Source organism: Polyergus mexicanus, unplaced genomic scaffold, assembly GCF_030449975.1.
Source record: "Polyergus mexicanus isolate NDT 795.1 unplaced genomic scaffold, iyPolMexi1.0 SCAF_3, whole genome shotgun sequence".
NCBI classification, from domain to species: Eukaryota; Metazoa; Arthropoda; class Insecta; order Hymenoptera; family Formicidae; genus Polyergus; species Polyergus mexicanus.
In genome coordinates this window covers 10491838-10516419 of record NW_027223323.1, presented here as the reverse complement: position 1 = coordinate 10516419, position 24582 = coordinate 10491838, and the positions used below count along the sequence as shown (strand labels likewise).

At 38.1% G+C, this 24582-nt stretch overlaps 2 protein-coding genes across 5 annotated transcripts; one reads left to right on the top strand and one right to left on the bottom strand.

The window, feature by feature from the left end:
* The first annotated feature begins 361 nt into the window (after window positions 1-361).
* Window positions 362-4731, top strand: LOC138931912 (uncharacterized). 2 transcript variants are annotated; one of them, XM_070293180.1, is made up of 6 exons: window positions 362-547; window positions 1208-1349; window positions 1411-1828; window positions 2048-2577; window positions 2760-2951; window positions 4340-4731. In XM_070293180.1, exons 1-6 carry the CDS (start codon window positions 428-430, stop codon window positions 4450-4452), a joined length of 1515 nt encoding a protein of 504 aa, XP_070149281.1. In that variant the 5' UTR covers window positions 362-427; the 3' UTR covers window positions 4453-4731. The 2 variants fall into 2 exon arrangements, with proteins under 2 accessions (XP_070149281.1, XP_070149282.1); XM_070293181.1 differs by lacking the exon at window positions 362-547 and adding an exon at window positions 925-994.
* On the bottom strand, window positions 796-24553 carry Drpr (multiple EGF like domains draper). 3 transcript variants are annotated; one of them, XM_070293177.1, is made up of 18 exons: window positions 24171-24553; window positions 14305-14544; window positions 14026-14152; window positions 13659-13827; window positions 12935-13181; window positions 12431-12551; window positions 12220-12357; window positions 11931-12110; window positions 11521-11848; window positions 11010-11117; window positions 9141-9305; window positions 8649-8855; window positions 7612-7767; window positions 7341-7517; window positions 7131-7241; window positions 6821-7030; window positions 6541-6720; window positions 796-6465 (listed from the first exon to the last, which is right to left on the bottom strand). In XM_070293177.1, the coding sequence occupies exons 2-18, from the start codon at window positions 14424-14426 to the stop codon at window positions 6185-6187; spliced, it is 3027 nt and encodes a 1008-aa protein (XP_070149278.1). In that variant the 5' UTR covers window positions 14427-14544; window positions 24171-24553; the 3' UTR covers window positions 796-6184. The 3 variants fall into 3 exon arrangements, with proteins under 3 accessions (XP_070149278.1, XP_070149279.1, XP_070149280.1); XM_070293178.1 differs by having other exon boundaries at window positions 14305-14511; XM_070293179.1 differs by lacking the exons at window positions 8649-8855; window positions 9141-9305; window positions 11010-11117.
* Window positions 24554-24582: the final 29 nt, after the last annotated feature.

Genomic DNA, 24582 nt, shown 5'->3' with positions numbered 1-24582 from the left:
ATCTGTTTATAAATAAATGTTATTTATTACGATTCTCTCTTTCTCTCTCCCTTAAAACTATTATTTCAGCATTTTATAGATAGATAATGTTTATATCAGCATATTAGCAGATAATTTTTTTTAGCAAATAATGGATTAATCAAGCGCGAATGAGATTTCAGGGATGTGCGTAGGTGTTAAGGTCCAGCAAATGCGATCAACACGATTTTGCCTTCTTATCATCGGCTATCGGTGCGTCCACCTTAGCCAAGATTAGATACCGCGCACATTTACAGAGTACATTTTCTGCCTTAATGACTGCTATTTGTTCGAAACAACAAAGAGTGTCGCGTTTAAGAATTTTCTACCGCTGTCACCATTATCATTTTTCGCACGAATTTGTATTGAGCTTTGCTTGTTGTCTAGCAAATCGAACGCAATCGGGAAAATGTCGCTCGTCGGGCGACTTCGTCTCGACGAGATTGTCAGTTCATTCCCGGAGCTCGGACCGACAGCTCCAGATGGTGGCTACTCGTGGTTCGTTCTCCTCGGTGTTGTCTTCATACAGGTTTGATTTAATCAATGAGAATACTTCAGTGATTATGGAAGTTGTGTTTTCATTAATTGTTAGACATTAGATCTCATAATCCTATTCATTCATCATATATAAAAATCAGCTCTTGTCATTCTTTGTTAAAATTATAAAAACAATGAGATAAAATTAATTATCAAAAACGAAAATGTGAACGATCAATATTCGATGCGATACAGGGTATTCAGACATATATGCTCAATTTATTATCAAAATATGTTTTGTTATCTTTCCTCTTTATACATACGCACGTTCATAAGCCATGACGCGTTTAATAAAATACGCCAAAAACATTGAGAATATAAGATAATTTTGTTCCAGGTGTGTTTGCGACATAAGCTCGCCGATACGAAGAACGCGCGTGTCCGAATCAAACTCTATGATCTTTCATAATATTATTATATACGATACATAAATATTCAAGTAATTGCGTAATTGTCTGTAATTATTTCGGTGGATAAGTACAGAATCCTTGATACTATTGTGACTATATGTTTCTCGATGTCATGTATAACAATTTATTAAATCATAATGCATTGAAAATATTAAAAAATATTTTCATAAAATATAAATATGTATATAAACATTAATGTATATATAAATTAATTTTTTACAAATTGTAAAACTTACACGCAGATAACCGTGCCTAGTGTCCTGTCCATGTATGGCATAGTGCTGGGGTATTTAACGACGAACAACGCATTATTCTACTTCGATTTGTGGAGAGCAAAAATCATCCTGACGCCGATATTGTTCGTCGCCTTCTGGAGTCTGGCAGGTACTTATTTAACGTACAATTCATCTGTATTTCAACTCTATTCTCGCACACGATCTTTTAGACCCATGGACCAAGACGATCACAGATCTGGCATCGATACCGCGGCTGGTCGGTCTGATCGGTGTGACTCTCCTCACCACAGGCGTTATAGCTTCCGGATATTTGGCGACCGGCGGTGCGGGTGCGTATCTGGCCAGTTTAAGTGCCGGGGCAGTGATGGGCGTAGGAGCTAGTTTCGTGATCGTGGAGAGCGAGACCGTGCTGCGGAAGCACTTCAGGGTCAGGTTGCCGCTGGTGCTGATGCTGAAGAACGTAGCCACTTCTGTTGGCTTCACGATCGTGCCGGCACTCACACACTTCTTACTCGTGGGAACCGGATTGAAGAGCGGTATCCTACTAATGACGATTGTCTTCATTCCCACCGCCTTGGGCACACTGACCTTGCGCTCCCCGCCACCGCAGCAAGCATCTCCTTACAGGTGACAGGACAGAATATTTTTGTCCTACCTCTAGATGACTCAAATTCGCACGTCGAGAGTACACATCTTTAATCGCAACAAAATTGTTCCATGAAACTTCTGTCGAAGATGAAATAATATATTTCAATTGCACAGTTTTTAGTATTTTTATAATAATTTCCAGTTTTAAATATATTCAATATATCGATGGATCATGTAATATCGTCTTCGTTAACACAGATTGCTTCTGCCGACCGACGAGGACAATGAATTGGGCATCAGAATATCTTCGGATAGAGAATCAGAGTCAGAGCGACAGATCAACGGTGTGGACAATGCCGGTTACGAGAACAGTGACAAACGTGATAGAAATGCCATGCCTTTGTTCAGCGAGGTAAACAGTATCTACGCGTATCAGGAACCGGACGAAGATGTGGAACTTTTCATCAATCCGATCGTGCAATCGGACGACAAGTGGAAGCAAGAATTCCGCGTGATTCGCTACTTTCGATTCTGGGCAGCCGCGGTGACGTGGATCGGAATGAAAGCCGGTTCGCTTTACTTCTGGATCCTGGTACCCGCTGTATTCCTGCAACGAACCACAGAATCGTTCGTTTACTACTCGGACGATTGGGTGACATTACTAGTGATCGCCGGCTTCGGCTCTTTCGTCCCTAGTATCGCCAGCTGTTGGTCCATCACAACCACCGCACAATACAGAAGGATATATTTCGGGAGCGCTTGTTGGCTCGGCAGTATTATTTTGTTAGGTACATTTCAAGCATATCCATATTATCTCTCGCGCATACATTTTTCCAACATTATCTGATAGTATAAAATCATTTATTCTTTTATATAATATTAATTACTTATTAATAATGCACAATTATATTTTTTAACACGAAATAAGCGACATGTTACAAAGGAATTTTTACCAATATCTTATTTGTAGGCTTATCTTATACGAATAACTATTACTGGTTTCTGATATGCTCGCTACTTGGCGGAATTAGCGTCAACAGTTTGCTCACTTGCCAGGACTTAACATTGTGCGACGTGCTGGGAAATCAATTCGCGCATCGCTCGCATAAGTTGTTTTCCACCTTAGTCGGACTGGGCATGCTGACTTTCTGCTTCGTGCATAGTGCGTATCTTGTGTAACATCGAGAAAGAACCCCGCACTAATCATATGGAAAATCTGTCCCGGTCAAATCAATTGGTTTTTACATATGTTGTAGCTTATGACCTACTGAACAAAAGATGTAATGGGCACAAAGCTCAATAATGGACAGTTATCGAGTTATAACCAGTCAAACATGAAAAATTCGGGCTGCCGAATAGTCAAATCTCGGAAGGTATTGATTTTTTTGAAAAATGTTTGAAACAAACATAGTAGGGTTTTACAAAATCTGTTAGTTGGTGACATTATTTGTGAATTTTGAATGACCTTGAAAAACTCCGTGAACAAAAATCTTTCACAAAAATGCCTATTTTTTATTATATTCATATAGCTAAATTCGAGACGTTTTCAAAATATTTTTGTTGAACCCTTTTTCTACTAAAACTTCTTGAGAACTAATATACACAATTTACCATCTCTGGTTATGAGCGTAGAGTTATGTGTAGAGCGCTCGATTCGTACAGCTAGAGCCGTCAGGCGACTCATCCCCACTGCTACACTGCGGGCAGTATACTGTACGACTCGCGTATAGATACCCGGGGTGCCTCGCTGTTGCTGCGCATGACTTGGCGCGAGACACTACCGTGTCTCTTGATACTCTATCTGCAATCTGTGAGAAATCATATTGGTTGATATTGCTAGCGCAGGCATTGTCATCACTAAGCGTATCTATTCTAATGTTCGTTATCCCTCTTCATCATTATTGAAACAATATTAGATGCCGCTCAGAGACCACCACAGCAGGATCCAAATAATGAGTAATATACAATAAGATCATTTATTTTATTACCCCACACATACACACACACACACATACACACACAGCAGAGAGGGTTTGGAGTCAAAAAATACTACGGGAGTGACGAACCGTGGGGTCCTTATCTCTGCTGTGACACATAAAGATTTTTTTTCACGGAGCTTTTCAAGGTCATTCAAAATTCACAAATAATGTCACCAACTAACAGATTTTGTAAAACCCTACTATGTTTGTTTCAAACATTTTTCAAAAAAATCAATACCTTCCGAGATTTGACTATTCGGCAGCCCGAATTTTTCATGTTTGACTGGTTATAACTCGATAACTGTCCATTATTGAGCTTTGTGCCCATTACATCTTTTGTTCAGTAGGTCATAAGCTACAACATATGTAAAAACCAATTGATTTGACCGGGACAGATTTTCCATATGATTAGTGCGGGGTTCTTTATTGTCTTCTTTTTTTACAAGAAATTTTACAGAGATATTTCTTAGATTTGGTACGCAACGCGTATAGAATACGACGATAATGAGAGAGAAAGACTCGGACTTTGGTTTCTCGATTTATCCGCTAATTTGGCATAATATAATTACAGATGAGAACGTATGTCTTCGCGCGGTTGCGTTGCTGCAGTTTTTCGGCGGATGTTATTGGACCGTACCGCCCGTTTGGGAAATCATACAAGCGCGGAGGCTCAGAAACGGTTAATCCCGTTACAAAAAAAAGTCACGAGTCATGCTTTACGTTCCGCCATATAGAAATATTTACAAGGCGTTGATATCGATGATGAAAGTCACAGTGTGATTGATTCCTTATAATGTTTTTAAATAGTAAAAAATACTCTCTTATAGGATAATCTTAAGAATAGATGTGCGCTCCGTACAATGCAAATTGTGTAATTGTGAAATGATTATTTAACTTAGAGATGAGGAGCGAGATAGAACAAACTGTTTTTAAATTATACGATTGTGTACGTGTGATTGCAATAAAGTGTCTTTGGAAAATCTTTATTAAAATATTCTTTTCAATCGCTTCAAATATTAACAATGCACATTATGGTGTTATCACATTGACTCTCCTTACATGCTCTTATTGATAAATTTATGCTATCATTTTTATTTATCCTGCGAATCTTTATGTTTGGTAAGAATACATGCATCCGATCATATTCTCCGCATTTAAGCGCGAGTTATATATTGTATTACGGAGCGCGATGCTCTAATATAACTGCCATTTAAAAAATAGGATTATATCACAAGAGATAAACGCAAGATAAAAACGGAATCCCATGAAATCTTGCACACACACACCGTCTTCCTTAAAAAGTAAATATAAAAAACTCGGCACTCTTAAAATTTATACGCGCATCTACCGATTACAGTTTAACTGATAAGAATCAGGTAATGACTAAATAGGATAAAGTGATGAAAATGAAGATTGCGCTTATACTTTCTTTCTCTCGCGTATAATAGAGATATGTAATAATTGCCTAATTTATTATGTATAATTTCATAATAATTATCTAATTTATTGCATTTATAAAATTGCATTTATAAAATTGGATTTATTCACGCCAGATGTATATAATGCTATTTTATTCTAAGATATGTTAAAATTATATAATTTTAAAATCAACAATTATTAGAATTCTTTTAAATATTTGTATAACAAAACTGTTGTTATCTAAAGGATCCTCCGATTTGATTATCACCTTTTCATCATTGCCAGTTGCTTAAATTACTCTCATATGTCCTTTTTTAGCGACACATACGCACATATATCAAATAGAGAGATATACAATAATTTAGTTAAAACTATACCTAAAAATTTTTTTATATTTTTATAAAGACATTTATCTCTCAGTATTATCGCGATAAGTTTATTCATTGCAGTTGAAAAATGTCAGAGATCGATAATATTTCAAGTAAAAGCTAAATTTTTGATTAAAAATTCAGCATAAAAATTTCATTGTTATAGATTTCTTGTCTCATATATAACCATTACATAGAATATTAAAAAAGAAGTGCTTAAAGATCAAATACTATTAGACTTATTAAATTTAAAAAAAAAATGTGTGATCAACATAAATAAAAAATCTAATCTGAGAGATATAAGTTTTTCTATCTAAATCCGAAATATTTTTTTAATATATATATTCATTGTAATACTGCCGTACTTTGCTACATCAATGGATATATATGTAGGATATATATGTAGTATCCAATATGTTTTTTACAAAACTATTTTAATAATTATCTGTGATAGCATTTCTCTTTTTCTCCATATGGAGACTTAAGAAATTTTTCGAAATAAAAATTGAAAGTACCACATTCATTCATAGAAAGAAGACAGTCTATAAGCAAATGATAGAAACAATCGTAAAATTCTGTTTCAAACCTGGGCAGTTGAAAGTGAGGAACATTGCGCAAGAACCTTAGGTTTAACCGAATTCCGGATCCTTATCTATCGCCGTGCTAGGTCCGGGATTGTCGCGCGATTTCGACAAGAAGCCGTTGGCTGTTCGACTCGGATGCGACTTCCAACTTATTGGTCGCGGATGATTCAACTCATCATATTCCGACTCGTTGTTCTGCTTGATCTCATCATAGACATGTTCGATTTTTTTGCCGTCCATCTCATCGATGCTGTGATAAACATTCAAGTTTGGATTTCCCATATCAGCGTCTTTGTTCTTGAGATCGTAGTGTAGTCCGTACGCTCCTGAGCAACAATACAAAGCTGTTCGTACACTTGCATAAAATTTTACTTATCTCGTCATTAATAAATGTGCAATACCTTTGCAATCGTCCTCGTCATCGGTGCAATTACCTAGGCCGAGTTTAGCCTTCTCGGTATTTATATTCTTATGTAGAAGATTATTTCGGAATTGGAAGTTGTTTAACAAGGTGGTAGTGCCGTCGTCAAATTTCGAGGAACCTTGATACGCGTACACAGGATTGTCGAATTGATTTCGTTCTATGAAAAAGAGAGCAAGACTTTATGTTTTCACTGCTCAAAGAGAGTTTGAATTCTTTTCAACAATAAAAATCTTTATACAGAAGGTAAAATAAATTACCTGGCGGAGATACAGGCTCGGCTATATATTGCACTTGAGCTATTTCATTCTTGAGATCAGCTACTCTGTGACGATGATACATCCACCCGGTTAATGAAATGCCAACCACAATAATGGCCGCAAATACGACCGCCACAATGTGTCCGTATCCGCCCTCTTCCTCCTTCTCCTGAACATTACGGGAGAATAACTGCTCGTTGCAATTTTCACCTAAAAAAATCATTCGTCAATTTTATTGTAATTTGTTAAAACCTCAATATTCTTTATGTATATAAAAAGAGTTAATTTCTCGAGTATACTTTATATATACCTGTATATCCATGCCTACAGATACAACCATCGGCCGGATGGCACATGAAGAAATCGTTTTTACATTCGCAAGGTTCCATACAATGATCACCATAATATCCTTCAGGGCAAACTGAAATTGGCAAACAATTATACACTTTTTGATAAATATAATTCAACATGTATTCTTCTTTATTGCTACAGTGTATCCGCTATAATTTTCTAAACTTACTTTCGGTACATGCAGTTCCGGTCCATCCCGGCGCACATCGACAATGGCCATCGTTGGATCGACATTTTCCGCCATTCTGACATTTACAATGCTGTGTGCAATTTATGCCGTATGTGCCATCCACACAAGGTGTCTGACAGTATCGGCCTTGCCAACCGGGTCGACACTGGCATGCACCTGAATTGGAAAAGAATGCTTCGATCAAGCTCTTTCAAATAGACGTCCGATCAGATAGACATTTTCAAAAGTTCAAGAAGGATCTTTGACTTGCCTGTTACGTGGTGACATTCACCGCCGTTCTTACAGTGACAATGATTCGCACAATTTAGTCCGTAACGATTCGGGGGACATGGATGTTCGCAAGTCAGACCCAAGTATCCAGGACGGCAGACATATTCGCCGGTTACGTGATCGCAAGTCATGTTTCCTAAAGAAAAAAACAATAATCTAATCTAAATATATAGTCTAATATATATATAGTCTAAATATATAGTCTAATCTAAATATATAATCTAATCTAAATATAATAAAAAGATATACATAAAAATATTTTATATTGCTTATATTCGTTTCTCTAATTTTTAACGCATGGTATTCTCTGATTTTATTTTCATATTTATTATCCGTTGTTCATTTTTGCCGTCAAATGTAAAATAGATAAAACAATGATTAATGAAAATACTCACTAAAATGCTTAATGAGATAAAAACTGTCGATAATAAAGAACGAGAAATGAAGTTTATGACTATCACGACATTACGTCAGCGTTTGCGCAATTAGCGGTCAAATTGTTTCTCCGCTTCGAACTTTGTTATAACTGTACCGCAAAGTACGTAAGATACAATCTACAACCAAGCATGTTATCTACATCTCCGGATATGTAAATAAGTGCCATTATAAAAATAAATCTTATAATTTTACTTTATTCGACTCATATTCTCTAATAGTGTGATACTATATTGTGGCGAGATGATTAAACTTAAAGATATCTTTCATGGAAACGATCGACTGAGTGTTTCGTGACTAAGTTATTTTATGCATTATAAAAGGAGATTATTAGACTATGTGTACACTATACATAATTAGGTAAAAACTATTTATATTCAAAAAATTAACGTGTTAAATGTAAAGCAATCCACCATGAGGTATGCGATAACATAAACCATTTATTTTATGCTCTCTATAAAACATAGTTAATTGTTTAAACACAATCATGCAAATTTAATCTGTTATATATAGTTACAGTTACTTGAACGAGTTGTCACACATGCGAGAGAGCTAAAATCTGTGAAATGTAAAAATCCCTACCGTTCATATTTTCCGGGCATTTCTCTTTGCATCCCATGCCGTACCATCCTTCTTTGCAGGGTCGCGAGCAATCGGGGCCCTCCCAGCCCCTGGCGCAGACACAACTTCCGGTCGTGGGATCACACGAACTATTATTCATGCATTCGCAATGCGAGTGACAATCCTCGCCGTAAAGACCCTCCGGGCATTTTGTTTCGCATCGAATTCCTGTTTTAATGTTAAAGCAAAACCCGGCTCGAGAAACGAGATTTCTTGGCTCGCTGCATCAAGCAGCCGCTTTTTATGTTTTGTCGTATTTATCACTTATTATTTCTTTTTATTTATACTATTTTTTTTTAAACCGAGATAATGAACGCGATGCAGCTACGTTTGCGTCACAAAACAATCTATTCCGTAATCGCCTTTAAATAATTTCTTGATTCGATAACGACAAATGATCATCGTGTCTCGATGATTGTATATATACATAATCGAACGCGATATACAACAAACCTCGCCAGTCTGCCTTGCAGTTGCAATGTCCGGTAATGGAGTCACAGTCCATCGTATTCTCCTCAACACAGTCGCAAATCTGATTGCATCCGTTCCCGAAGAAGCCCTTTTTACAACGATCCTGGCACAGCGTGCCGGTGAAACCAGCCGCACACGTGCATGTGCCTGCGTGTATATAAATAAAATAACGTGTTCTCAGTGCGAGTGCAGGGAAAGGATTTAGGAATCTATATCTCATACACGCACAATTTACTATACATTTCTTTAAAACGATATGAAACTTTATCGCGTTAATAGTCAAGAACAGCCCGGGAAAAAATGGCCCATGTATAATTATATATAATTATACATAAATATATATATAATTGTATAAATATATATATAAATATATATAATCTCATATATGGTTATATATGACAATATATAACATTATACAGGATGATATATAACTATATCAGGTATATAAATATGAAACCGGAATTTTTGTATAGAAAATACGCGTTTATTGTATGAAAATGATAAAAAATATTTTATTCCAAGTATTGCCCATTGCTAGCTATACACTTTTCCCATCTCTCTGACAATTTGTGGGTGCCACGCCAAAAAAACTGTTGCTCCTTTGAGGCAAACCAGTCATCGAGCCATTTTCGTACATTTTCGTAAGAAGTGAAGTGCTGCTCAGCAAGTGCGTGTCCCATCGATGCAAATAAGTAGTAATCGGATGGAGCCAAGTCTGGTGAGTAAGCCGCATGCGAAAGTATTTCCCAATTAAACGCCTCAATCGTTTCCTTGACCGGTTTTGCTGTGTGTGATGGTGCATTATCATGAAGCAAAATCACTTTGTGTTGCCTTTTTTGATATTCTAGTCGTTTTTCACGCAAATGATTCAAATCGATCATTTGTTGTCGGTAGCGTTCAGTATTAACGGTTTCGCCAGGTTTTAGCAGCAATTCGCTGTCTTCAAACTTTTTCGGTGGTCTTCCACGTTCTTCGTTTCTCACGTCAAAATCGCTACTTTTGAATTTTTTAAACCACTCAAAGCACTGTGATTTACCAAGAGCATGCTCACCGTAAACTTCGACAAGCATTCGATGCGATTCTGTAGCAGTTTTCTTCAAATGGTAACAGAAAATCAATGCTGTCCGCAAATCGTAGTTTCCAGGCACAAAATTCGACATGTTCAACGCTATTAAAAACTATGCTGTTGTATGAAATTTGTATTGTTGTGAGTTGAAAATCTTTATCATGTCAAAACAAGAAAATGGCGCCAATGACGCGGTTTGACGGTAACTACATTGACAGCTAGGGCCATCTATGGGCAAATTCCGGTTTCATATTTATATACCTGGTATATACATCATATGATTTATGTATATATATATATACATAAATCATATTTATTACATTTGTAATATTCCATTAATATATTTTATAATAATTCTATGTTTATTATTCTATTTGATAAAGAGTTAAAAATCCGATGGATTTGTACTATTGAATAAACGGTAAATTTTGAGAAATAGCCAAAGGTTCACCAATTTTATACGTCATCTTATATTAGAGAAATTTTATCGTCGTCATTTTATCCTCGTAGATATGACATCAATGGTTTGTAACTTAAGACCGTCATTTTAACGTCACTTTTACATCGTTTCAAAAGTAAATTTGACGTAACCATTGACTAAAAAACGATGTTATAATGACGACATCTTGCTACCTGGGATACGATCATTATATATAATCATATATATATTTGTATATATTTATTAATGAGCATATTTCATATATAATTATAAATATTGTCTTATGTATATTAATATATGAGCCATTTTTTCCCGGGAGGAAAGAATCGCCATACAACTACCTTACCATTTTGCGGATTGCAGGCCGCATTATTGAAACACTTGCATTTGCTCTCGCAGTCCTTGCCATAAGATTTGTCGTCGCATGGACGATCGCACAGTACACCGACCCATCCTAAACGCAAAACGTCATACAAATACATATAATTTACTACGTACTTACCGATGTCGAATTATATCTTCTTCATCGGAAATATATTGAGAGACTTTAATAGAGAAATGATTCTATGAAGGATATGGTTACAATAAATTCTACAGACAAGCTCTCTACAACAAGATGGAAAAAATACGGAGAACATCAAACAAGGTAGGTCGTCTAACGCATGCAAAATATTATGCAAAGTAATTGTGAAATAATATTGACGAGACTTTCAAAGGAACGATAAAAATGATCAGATATGTAGATTAACACTTTTTCTCTGATAAATCTCTCTTTCCTCTAACAGATCTTTCAAATAAGATTTTATAACACACGGCTTGGATTATGGCCGCGCCGTATAATTACAAATTACCCTTACCGGCCGTACAATTGCAGCGCCCATTCTCGGAAGAGCAAGTAGCTCCGTTCTTGCAGGCACACATCTGCGCGCAATCCTCGCCGAAGGTGTTCTCTGGACACAGCTCGCCGCAATCCTTGCCGCGATATCCGGCCGCGCAGATGCAAATGCCGTCGATGGGCGAACATTGCGCATTGTTCTTGCAGTTGCAGTGATTCTGGCAGTCCTTACCATACATGTAAAAGGGACACGGTCTAGAGCAAGTCTCGCCGTCCCATCCCACCTCACAGGAGCATTGCCCGGTCCACGGATGGCACAATTTTGTATTGTCGTCCTCGCATTCGCAAACCTTTCAATTTGGCTCAGTTTAAAATATCAAGATATTATAAAAATTTTAAACGAAATATTTTATAAGAAATAGAGACTCTCACCTGTGCGCAATTGGGTCCGTAGAAACCATCGTCGCAAGCACGTTGACCGCACCTTTCACCTATCCAGCCCGGGTCGCATATGCAGGTGCCGTTACTAGGATCGCAGACAGCATTGTTTTCGCAGATGCAATTATTTGTGCAATTCAGTCCGAACGTACCCGCGGGGCAGATCTTTAGACACTATTTTCCGCACGTGAAGGAGAAAAGAGAGACAATATTAATCGCTCGATTTAATATTTTATATAATATTAATTATATTGCGTTACGATATAATTAATCGGATATTTACCTTGTCATCGTAAAAGCCTGGCTTGCACTGGCACTCGCCCGTCACGTGATGGCAACCGGCACCGTTATAGCAATCGCAGGTTTGAGAACAATTCTTGCCCCAGAAACCCTCCGGACATCGATTCGCGCATACCGAACCCTGCGTAACAGACGATATCAAATTATTTTATGCGGTACATTTCGGATTGAAAATCTCGCAAATATCGCATTACCGTCCAGCCAGAGGTACAGTAGCATTGACCGGTCAAGGGACTGCAAGTTCCACCGTTCTGACAACGGCATTCCGACTTACATTCTTCGCCGTGTTTACCCACCGGACACAGGTCGTCGCATCTGTGCAACACAGTAGTCATTAGCGATCGTTAACGATCGGCGTGTGGACTATGTATCGTTTCAAAATAACTTTACCAGTTCACTAAAGAATATTTACTTTCTTCTTTATTCCATTTTAGGCTAAATTATTCCAAAATTGTAGTTTTTGTTAATCCTTTTTTACTCGAAGATAAAGAAATCTTTTTCTTTATCTTATAGATATAGATAAAGAATTTTTTTTTCAAGAATATGCATAATCACATTTTTCTGAGAAGTACGAAAAAGAAGGTCAGCCAGATATCATTATGTGAGTAGATAAAAGATCCGATAAACGCCGAGAAATTCTCCGAGAAATTACAACGTAGTTTTACTGTCGGAAATAAGAATCAAGAAGAAATACTCACAGCGGCCCGGTGTAACCGGAGGCACAGTGACACTCGCCAGAAATGTGATGGCACCTACCACCGTTTTTACAACGGCATTCCTCGGCGCAATCCTGTCCATATCGATTGGGAAGACACTTCTGATCGCAATATACGCCGGTCCAGCCCCTCGTGCACATGCATTTACCGTCGAACGGGTCGCACGTGGCCTCGTTCTGACACTTACAATTCATCTCGCAATCTCTGCCCCATTTACCCAACGGGCACTCTGTTCATACAGAAAAGTTATAAATAAATCATCTCGTGTTTATGCCGCTTGAACTAACTTTTCATCCCCGTTCACGTACAAAATAGCGCGTTATTCTCTCTTCGACGGTCTTTTTAAACAATTCTCGAATATAAATATAATATTATAATAAAATAATATTTAGATAAAAATAGTTAATATTATTTTCTCAAACGTAATGAAAATATATTCTTTTACATTTGTAATTTGAAATTTTTCAACATGTATGGTAGATATCTGAGATTTCCTAATGTTCCTTACAATATATGCTAATATTTTTCTTTTCTTGCGTAAAGTATAATTTTGTAAAGATAATGCTTAATTATCTTGATATTATGACGCGATACTCTATTTATTCGAGTGTGTTCAATCGTGAACGAAGCATATATTAACTATATATTAAGCAAGAAATGTGGAATGCGCGCTATCATTATCAAACTTATCAAAGGCTGCGCTTACTAAAGTCGCACAACGGCCCGCCATATCCCGATTCACATTTGCAGATATCAGGGGCGATACAAGTACCGTGGCGGCAATCCTCGGAACAGACTGGAATGCAACGGTCACCGTTCGTGGTTTGCGTATAGCCTTTGCAGCATTCCTCTACGGGTTTTTGTTTCACCAGTTCCTACAAGAAGCGGGCGTAATAAACATTACGAACGACGTTCATCCACATTCGAGCGATATTTCATCGACAATTTTTCTCTTCTCTGACCTAAGTTTATCGTAAGAACATTAATAGCGAAAAAGTCAAATCTCTGTCTTTCTCTCTCTTTAAAGCAGGTCTCGTTAAAATTTAAAAAGTTCTTCTTAAAAAATAGCGCACCTGTTCCTTGTAGACCGTTCTGTAAACAACTTTGTACTTGGAACATCTCGGTGGGAAACTGAAGCACCACGTGTTCTCTCGCACGGTGTAAGGTTTCTGTTCGGATACTTTCACCGTTATCGTGTATCTAAAAAGATAATCGTACATTCCATAGATTTTTCTAAACGATAACTGTCGGCTGGGACTCGTGCACTTAACGAATTGAACGAATCTTCGGTACGATTGCACCGAGCGCGCGTACATTTCGCGAATTAATTATTCAAGATTCAATATACTTACGTTTCTTGTCGAGTGCATATATTCGGTCCTTCGAGAGCCGCTGTTGTTCCCGTCAAGATAATCAGGACAGCGACCGCGGTCAACTGACAGACCGCGGACCTCGTTCCAGCTGATCGATACATAACTTTGAACTTGGCGATCAAAACTCTGACCTTATCGTCGTCTCATCGCATTATCGCGCTACTTTCCTTTGCATTCGCTCGCGCGCTGGAAAAAAAATCCGTTGACCTGTTTCTCGATCTGAAAGTAAAATGTGCCACGTTACAACGCCACGCTGGCGTGTCGCAACAACGCGATTTACTTTGCGAATTATTACGCGAACAATCGCAAAATGCACGAACGCTGCGTACCTAACCAGAACACGAAAGGACGCGATTACGTATTTTGTTGAGCTTTATAATGCGGTTTCTGTCGCTGTTCGATTCGCATCGGAAAATCTTGTCTACTCGACTTTACACTCTGCACTCTGATGTTGTCATGAATCACGATCGATACTGGCGAGGCCGTATCACAAAAGTGTCTAGTTGCAGATCTTAATTTAACATAAACGAACCGGCACATATCAAGTTGCGATCGTTCGAACGCTATCATTCTATGCAACCTTATTCCGTTCCTCCGATAAGACGCGATTGTTCTATTAATTCGCGCGAAATATATCCGCCGTATTTTTTTGTGCGACTTCATAAAATTATTGTCATAAATTATTGCAACGAAGGATTTTCTATAAGAGAGTCCTCGAGAGAGGACTCCGTAATTTTATCAAACGAGGATGCGTGTCGATATCGCAACGGGTTGCGAAGAAAATTTCCCTCGGAATATCAATGAGCAGTGTTGATCGACGAACACTCGATAGGGATTTCGCGAGGTTTTCCGGGCGAAATTTCAGTCGCGTGCTCATACGACCGGAAATGAGTGCTCTCGCAAGTAAAATACATGAATCAGAAGCTACACACGTGTTGAACATACGGTTTGCTTCACGTTTTTATCATGACGTGACTCGTGCTATGATTCACGTTGCGAATCAGCCGGCACGCTTGAATGGCGGCTAAAAGTGCTGTAATATTAAATCGACGGTAATGCTCCAAGACGAATCCGATCGCGTTCGACCTTATTAGACGCCTAATAAAATTCTTTTTTTTTTTTTTGTCAACTTGAAAAAGTCGCAAAACGATATGAATAAAAGAGCGACGCATGAAACAAAAGACTTTCTTTTATCACCATTGTTTGATAATCATGTATATATCATGTTTAATATTGTGTATACACGTTTTATCAAAGCCACTATAATCAAGTTATTAAACACCATTAATCAGGTTATTAAACATGAGACAAAACTCAACGCTGCTTGAAGAATCGTCTGAAAGTCGATATCGAGAAAATTTTTATCACCGGATATAGTGTCTTGTGGCGTACAGAGTATTACTATTACATTCTGCGATAATCACTTTTCGTACTATCGGAGATTTCTATTCCAATAATTAATCTAGGTTCCAAATAAAATCGAACATATTTCATAGAAAGAGGATTGTACGCGCGCTTTGATTTTTCTGGAACGCATCCGGAAGAACGCGATTTTTCTCAGAGGGTGAAGAAACGCGGCAGGTGACACGGGTTCACTCCTTTGTGCGTACAAAACTCCGGGCATCGGTATAATTATTGTCGCGACGGACGGACAAAACACGTGTATATTAACTCGAGTCTTTCATAACTGTTCGTGACCAATGTACAGTTACGCGTTCGCGAGTGAGACTGGCAAGAAAAGAGGTGAACGTAACGCAATTGTTCCGAGTCAAACGAGACATGTGAGAAGAATTGTGCGTATAGTACGTACACATGCACGTATATACGTGAATTCACGAAATCCCTCTAATGACGCGTATAATAGCGAACGGCCAGTGTTAGACACGAGCGATCGCACGAGTCTAAAATAACGGAGCGCGATGATGAAATGCGTTTTTATTCGCTTTCATTTGCTTCTGTTATTTATCTGTTTTTTTTTCCAGGTGAAAAAGTCTCGTAAAAATAAACTTCTCATCTTTTTTTGTTTTTATTTCAATTTAATATAATATAGTACTATTGTATTTGCACAGATTTATTCCACCAACATATATTGATATTTTTATTCTATTTTTCATGTGTGTGTGTGTGTGTGTGTGTGTGTGTGTGTGTGTGTGTGTCAAAAGAAATAAAAAATCTATAGTAGCCATAAAAAAATTCGTGCTATTGTTTTTTTTTTTTTTTTTTTTTTTTTTTTTAATTGATAACTACTCGCAGATTTTGTAAATTTTATCATCTCGATATCCTGAAAAAAAAACCGACGATCTTCCGTTTATACATGGAAAAAATATATTAGTAGGAAAGAGAGAATTTTTGGTAAATGCAACTGATGTGTTTGTAGCTTCGAATATTTCCCCGGACACAATCGAACAGGATTAAAGAACCGACCCGCCATTTTTATACAGCCGAATTCCAGCAGGCGTATGTGCGTGTTTCATTCTACCACGATCGAAGGGGGACTCGACCCTTCAACTTGGCGCGACCCCGTATAAGAGGAGAATTAATTCGTTTACGTAGAAAAAAAAGAGTCCAGGGACTTTGTGGTGTAGGTGCGAGCGTGTGTGCGGACACGAGTCACAGGATGTGGGGCGAGTTCGCGATAAAATGATGCATATCTCGAACTTCGTTCGCGGGATGTGTGTATCAGTCTCTTCTCGGTTATACGCGGACAAAGGATGCAGGGACGATTATGGGCGTCAACCTACGAGGATGCGACAACGGAGACTGTTAAGGCGATAAGCAATGAAAAAAACATCTATGAAATACGAGTATCGTATTAGAGTCGTATAAATCGTGTTAAGAAAGAAACATGAGATAAAAAAAACATATTCAGTTGTTGCATAGAATCGCTTAGACATAAACAATCTCGTAGGAAGTGAAAATGTTTGATATATATTTGTTTCGAATTTTAATATACAATAGCTACGAGAAAAATAAAATTTTAAATAACACGAATATTTATGTAAACAATACTATATTATATATTTTTTTATTCCTAAATTCGATAATGAAAGAAAATCAATGAGAAAAACGCTTTGGACGAATCTATAAAATAATAGTATTGCATTGAAATTGAAGCTATGTAAAAACAAGAAGATAGATATGCGATAAGAAATAATATATTCAATCATCTGTAGAGTCGTTTATGCGAAAAGTTTCGTAGAGAATTAAATCTGTTTCTTTCTCAAACTCTGTAAGTAGTTATTAAATATTTATATAAATTCCATAAAAAACTATCGAATATTCAATAACCGATATTCATAGTCCGTTCTTATATTTCAAATCATCTCAAGTACGATCTTAAGATGCTATGCGGCCATTTCATTGATTGAATGGGATCTTAAGACAACCCAAGATATTATTAGGTGTACAACTTTGCTTCCGCCGTTTTCCTATAGATGGCTTTAGCGGTAAGTAGTAGTCGAAATAAATAGATCATAGACGTCATGCGATAAACTTGGGCATCTGTCAACATAACCCCATAGAAACATTAGTCGATTTGTGTCTGCATCATAAAGTTATTCTCGATTGAGAATGTCAGTTTACGAGCCAAATTCTCGTCATTTGCGGGAGGTTTTAATTTTCTGCTTCAACATGAAGAAATCTGCGGCTGAGGCTCATCGAATGCTCTCAAATACTTATGGTGAAGCCGCTGTTAGTGAAAGAACGTGTCGTGAGTGGTTTGAACGCTTCAAGAATGGTGATTTTCACGTCGAAGACCGGCATAGCGGTGGAAGAGAGAAGGTTTTCGAAGATGCAGAATTGGAGGCATTACTTAATGAAGACTCGAGTCAAAGTCAAAAAGAATTGGCACGATCATTGGGAGTGACTCAACAAGCAATTTCAAAATGTATAACCAGTTTTTTACAATAAAGCCTCGAATTTCGGAAAAAAAACGGCGGAAGCAAAGTTGTACACCTAATAAGATGATTTTAAATATAAGAACTAATATGAATACCGACCAATAATTCAAATTTTTCTATGATTACTATTGATTTTTTATTTCTTTCGACCCGATAAAATAGGATAAAAATACCAACGCTTTGGATAGATTTGTAAAAAAAAAAAAAAAAAAAAAAAACAATAGCATTGCATTAAATTTAAATAAAAAAAGAAACATATTCAATTATTTTTGGTTATTCGAAGAATCTTATAGAAAGCAAAATCTGCAAATATTAATTCCGAGAAATGTAAAATTTTTATCACATACGAGTTTCTATCGACAGGTTCGAGTTACAATTCATAGTTTTCTATTTTTCCTAAATTCAACTCTATCTAGATGATTTCCTATGACCTCCACTTCAAAAGATTATTCCGACTTTTTATCATTCATTTCCCGCTCAAAATTTAGTCATTTGATGATTTCGGCATCTCTTGTGAAATAATATTGACAATTGGCCGATGAACCTTGATCAATCAATTTATCTTTACGTTATCTGTGACCGCACCTTATAATACGTGTGCAATCGTTGCTATCGTTATCACTAACATTTATTTCTGACGCGATTATATGATTGAGGAGAGAAAATTCAACGTATTGATGAACGCGAAGCAGAGGTACTAGTTCGCATTCGCACGGCGTAATTAACGCTAAATGCAACCCCATCTGATTCCGTCCGACACAAATCTGTCTCGTATATAAACTTAACTTGTGTCGGAGATATATGCGATCGCGATATCAGCGTACGCTGACATTTCGTATTGAATGCGTGATGAGGATGCGCGACGTTAGCGATGGACCGTCACGTCGGTGACTGTACAGTCGATATGGCGACAGATTAGATAAATGATATTTATATAGACGTAGATGTACGCGTACATTAGGCTATTGATTATCATCGTTCACGGCTCGTTGCGTACGAAATAATAGGCACGAATCGGAGTTTAGAGAGCGAGAAACACGAATCGTCACGGCTCCATAGCCGCCTCGTCGAATAAGTTTAAATCGAAAAGGAAGCCGCGAAAACTGAAAATTTTACCCGTTGGTTCGTACGTGGAAAAGAATTTGGCTACGGCACACTTTCCATCGTTACGTTAATAAGGCGAAAACGAAATTATGCAACGGACTTGCATCGTGTTACGATTTATGATCGATAAAACATAAACGAAAGATTGCCAAACCACATAATCCATTTTCGGAATTAATAGCAAAACACTAGGATCACTTATGTAATTTCTCGTTACCTAACAATTAATTACATACACACACGCACACACACACACGCCATCTTCGAGAAGTATAACAAAAGATCGACGCGTGAAGCAGATTTTTTTTTCATCATGGTTGACAGTCGTAGATATCGTGCACTTAACATCGTGTATGTGTATATATATGTTTTACCACAAAGCTGTCATCTTATACCTCGATCAAGTTATTAAACACGAACATGAGATAAAATTCGGTACGTTTGAAAATGAATACCGGAAAAAAATTTTTATCATTCGCGTTGAATTGCGATACGTAAGTAGTTCTAAATGCAATAACACGCGACAATGCGCCTTTTATTTCTTTCCTTCTGTCAATAGAAAAAAAGTCAATGTTTTATATTTACATAAATACATTCGTAAATATGAATTTTGTTCGAAACGCGATAAAGGAGGAATTCTGCGGGCAAATTGCGTGCACGTAGCGACCCTTCGTGGTTGAATGAATAGGCTCTTTCTTACGTAATAACGGAGTATTGCAACGGTGAAAGTCACGCATCGCAACCGGCAAAGGTAACGCTGTCACAAACAGGTGCAGATCATGATACACATTTTTAAATGTGAAAAAGAAATATATACGATATTTTTATATTTTTATATGCGTGTGCGTGCACGCGAAGACGGAAGATCACGTTGAAAAGAATAATCTTCCAAAGGTCTACTTTTTCCAAAAGACCTATTTCTCTATCATACAATATCAGAGCGCGGATGATGATAATAGAGAATGGATAATCAACATGTACGTCATGTTTGTCAATTAGAACGCAAATACATGCACGAAATAGGTGGATTAATTATGGATGATTCGATTATCAAAGCGTTTTATCGAAGCTCTTTTCGCTTCATGTAATTCGTGGGCATAGAACGTGAAATAAAAATTATTCTATATCAGATCTATATCAAATGTTTCTAGGGAGTGATTTGCAACAGCTATCAAGGCGCTATGCACGAAAGCTATCTGACTCGTCGCGAATTATTATTAGAAAAGAAGAGCCACGTGATTCTGTTTTCGCGTATTGATCGGTTCAACCCCTTTCCGCTTCTAATATCCCTTCGAACGATTTAAAATGCACGGAGTTCGAATTATATTTCGTGAACGAAGCACTTATATTACATATACGGTCGTCCGTGAACTTTGACAGAGAAACTCTTGACAAATAAACGTGATGTCTCGAGTCAGGCGAGTAAAAACTCGGCACTAAATGCGGCCTTGAACAAAGAGGTGAGAATACAAGTGTCAAAGTATACAGTGTACGTGTATGTGTAAGACGATTTAAATGAATACGTAGAAGACTTTCTGCGAAATTGACGTTTCACGATTTGCGTCTGTACTCGGAAACGGTGACAATTGTACGTTTTACGTGAAAATGGCCTTGACGTCCAAGCCGAGACTCGTACCGCATTCGTATCATACTCGGAAAATCCGAGTCATCGTCATGTTGTTGTAGCATGCGTGGGTATCTTAATTACTCGACGCATGATCTATATATCTATAACATCTGGCGTTTCGAGTCGACTCGATGGACCGGAAGTCCTATTCAGTGCCGGTGCGTAGAGAAAATCGGAGTCGCGTGTCAAAAGTCATCGAAAAGTTTCGCGAACGACGTTTCAGCGTGAAAATTTTCCGTCCGGCCAAAGATCATCGTTATTATGGTAATTAAACAATGTTTCCGCGCTTCCAATAATAGTCGCGTGAATCATCGTAACGGCGATCTAGCTGTGTCGCTCTGTGCATCCTTCCAACGTAAAATATTTTTTTGCACACAATAGTGCGAATTTTTTAAAGAGTAAAAGCACCCCACGTTCCCTTTTTCTATCTCTCGCGCGTGAACATATATATGTCTACGTGCCAAGAGTATTTATATATATTGTATATATATTAGGTGTACAAATAAGTTTCCGCCGTTTGACAAAAGTTGGCGCCACCAGTAATTTATGGTTAAAATTGTCAGATGTAAAACGTCCTTATCGTAAGATTGGACATCAGTCAATAACATAACCTTAAAATATTAGTGATTTTTTATCAGTATAATATATTCTTTTGTGTGCAAAAATGTCGAGTTTTGAGCCGAATAAGCGTCATTTGCGGGAACTTTTGATTTACTTCTTCAATTTGAAGAAATCAGCAGCTGAGGCGTATCGATTGCTTGTAGAAGCATATGGTGAGGCTGCCTTAAGTGAGAGAAGTTGTCGCGAGTGGTTTCAAAAGTTTAAGAACGGTGAATTTGACATCGAAGACGAAGAACGTAGCGGAAGACCGAAAGTGTATGAAGACGCGGAATTGGAAGCATTATTGGATCAAGATTCGTGCCAAACGCAAGAAGAACTTGCACTTACATTGGGAGTGACTCAAAACATTAAGTTCCGTTCTTTCACAATAAATGTCCAATTTTTGATAAAAAACGGCGGAAATATATATCTTGTTTATACATCTCATTCCTCCCATTCATGTTCGCGAGAGAGACGTCTGCATTCATTCTACTTAGTTTGTAACCATACTGGTAGAATAGCTCCCTTCTCTGTCCACAACTTCCTTTCCCCTCGCGCTCTCACGACCCCTTCTCTCTCTTTCGTGTCCCTATTTCCCTCTCTCTTCCTCTCTTTAATAATGTGGTGTAGCATTTATGACGATGGCAGAGCAACATATTCTTTCACGATCCCGTATACTCCCTTTATGCGCGCACATTCATGGAAGGATTGTCAGCATCTCGCGAAGATACCTTGAGATACCTTCGATCTCCGCGGCAGAGTTGAATAAATGGGACGCGCATTGACGATGAAACGTTCCTTTGTCTTAGACTTGTTATTGTTCCGTGCTACCTTCGCGTGTCATTGATGAACAATTTTAATTCACGCAACAATAACAGCATCGGTGAAAAGATTATCGCGAAGTCTGCGGTCGGAAAAAGAGAGAGAGAGAGAGGTACTCGAATAAACAGATATAAACTCTGCATAGGTAGTAAAAAATAATATAGATGACTCATCGCTCGGTACGCACAGTAGCCCGGAAGGAGATGATCAACGATTAATCTACCAACATACAATATTTGAACCGACGACGTTATCGTCGTTTTTCGACACGCGCGTAATCATTCAGTCTGTAAAGTAAAGGTTATGTCGACGAAAACGCGATGTTATCGGAGGGAGAACTTCGGTCAAATTAAATATTTTTTTACGTAACGAGAACGAAATTGCAACATTCTGCATTTTGCACGAGCACATGCATTAGATTAATTTCTGTGCTCATCTTGTACGCGATAGTCACGAGTTTCCTTTCCGGGGAAAAAAAAAAAAAAAAACACTGGTTATTGTTGCGACAACTGATTCTATCGAGGAAGCGTGATCACTCGATAACGTTGACGCGGCGCATTTTCTTTATATTATTCATTTTTCAAATTCGCTGCATAAAGAAGAATAGAGGCTCTCGCGAACATCCGAAAAAGATTTCGCGCGTGTACGCAGGGATAAAAATAGACGTGATTATATTGGCGCGGCATCGAAAATAGTCAGAGACTCGCCGAGACTCGCCACGAGGAATCTGTACATGTACTTTGCAACGCGTTTGCGACGCGCGTACGATCGAGATGCGGACAGCACGAAGATCCCGCGAAGTCTGCGCGTCTCAGGTAAGGAACGAGCAAAGCGGACCGAGGTAACGGGCACGTATTGCAAGAGAAGGATCGAGAGAAAACCGGTCGAGGCGCACGACCGAATTTTTACGGCCGGACGATACTCCGGAGAGTAAATGCGCTTCTCCGTCACGGAATAATCACGCTCGCGCGCATATATAGCGGAGCTAAGGACTTTGTTCAAGAGCGTATGTGCGATAGAGAGCGTGTTATTTGAAAATAATCTTTAAGTATCGATAATTACCACGTGATGGAATGCCTAAAATGAATGAAATATATTTGTATTATTAATTTCTATTGAAATTTCAAAGATCAAAATAAAGGGCGAATTGAAACATTAGATTTCAGATAATGCGTGCGTCACGATTCGTTCATTAATCGCTGACCAAAATCATAATTAACCAATCGATTATAAATATACTTTTCAAGCTATTAATTTATATACGCGTCATTAATTACGCACGCGAATATACTTTCCCCGATGCACTAAACGACTAAACTACATACGGTTATTACACATTCACATCGTTATGTCTACACGGTTGAAATGAGCGAAATAAAAGCTAGACCGCCAGCTGCGTAAAGCTCCTCGTTAAACGGACTGGCAAACATATATTGCAAATTAAAGAAATTGTCGCGAAATTTAAATCAGCGCTTCCTCATCGCAATAGTTGGCACCGATAAACGCGAATCTCGCACGAACAATCAGAGCGAAGCGTAAGACGCGAGTGAGAATTCACCGCATTCCTCATCTCATCTATATGCTACAAGTGAATTTATTCGAACGACCTTCGTTCGATAGATCGAGCAATGAGTTTGTGAGATGTGTCTTGCAATGCAATCTTGTTTCTCCTCTATTTCTTCGCGTATCTCATTCCCTCTTACGTTAACACAATACAAACGTTCTCAATACCTGCACGTGTGATTTTTAAAAATACAAGTTAAATATATATAAATAAATAAATAATATCCAACTTGTGATCGTTGATCGCTGCGTGGAACTCTCTTTGGATTCAACGAGGTCTGCCCATTGGTCAATTACGGCGATACGCAGCTCTTCCATCCGCTTCGAACAGATCGGCGCACGTTGTTTTTATTGCTCCGACATTGCGGCAAAGTTGCGGGCAGTTATAATCGTACGGGGATCGCGCACATTGAAAAATTCAATCCTTCTATTCACTTTCTCATGATAACGCACCGTGTGCGAGATACGCAACGGTAACTACGCGACAGAGAGAACGTAATAAGAGGGTCGCACGTGGGAAACGTCAAGGTACACATCGAGACGCCACGGCGTCTTTCATTCAACTGAAGTAAATCGAAAAGAAGGCATCCGGGCCATCCGGCCGATTCCGCTGTTACTGCGTTTCTCCCTCTTAATCGTCCC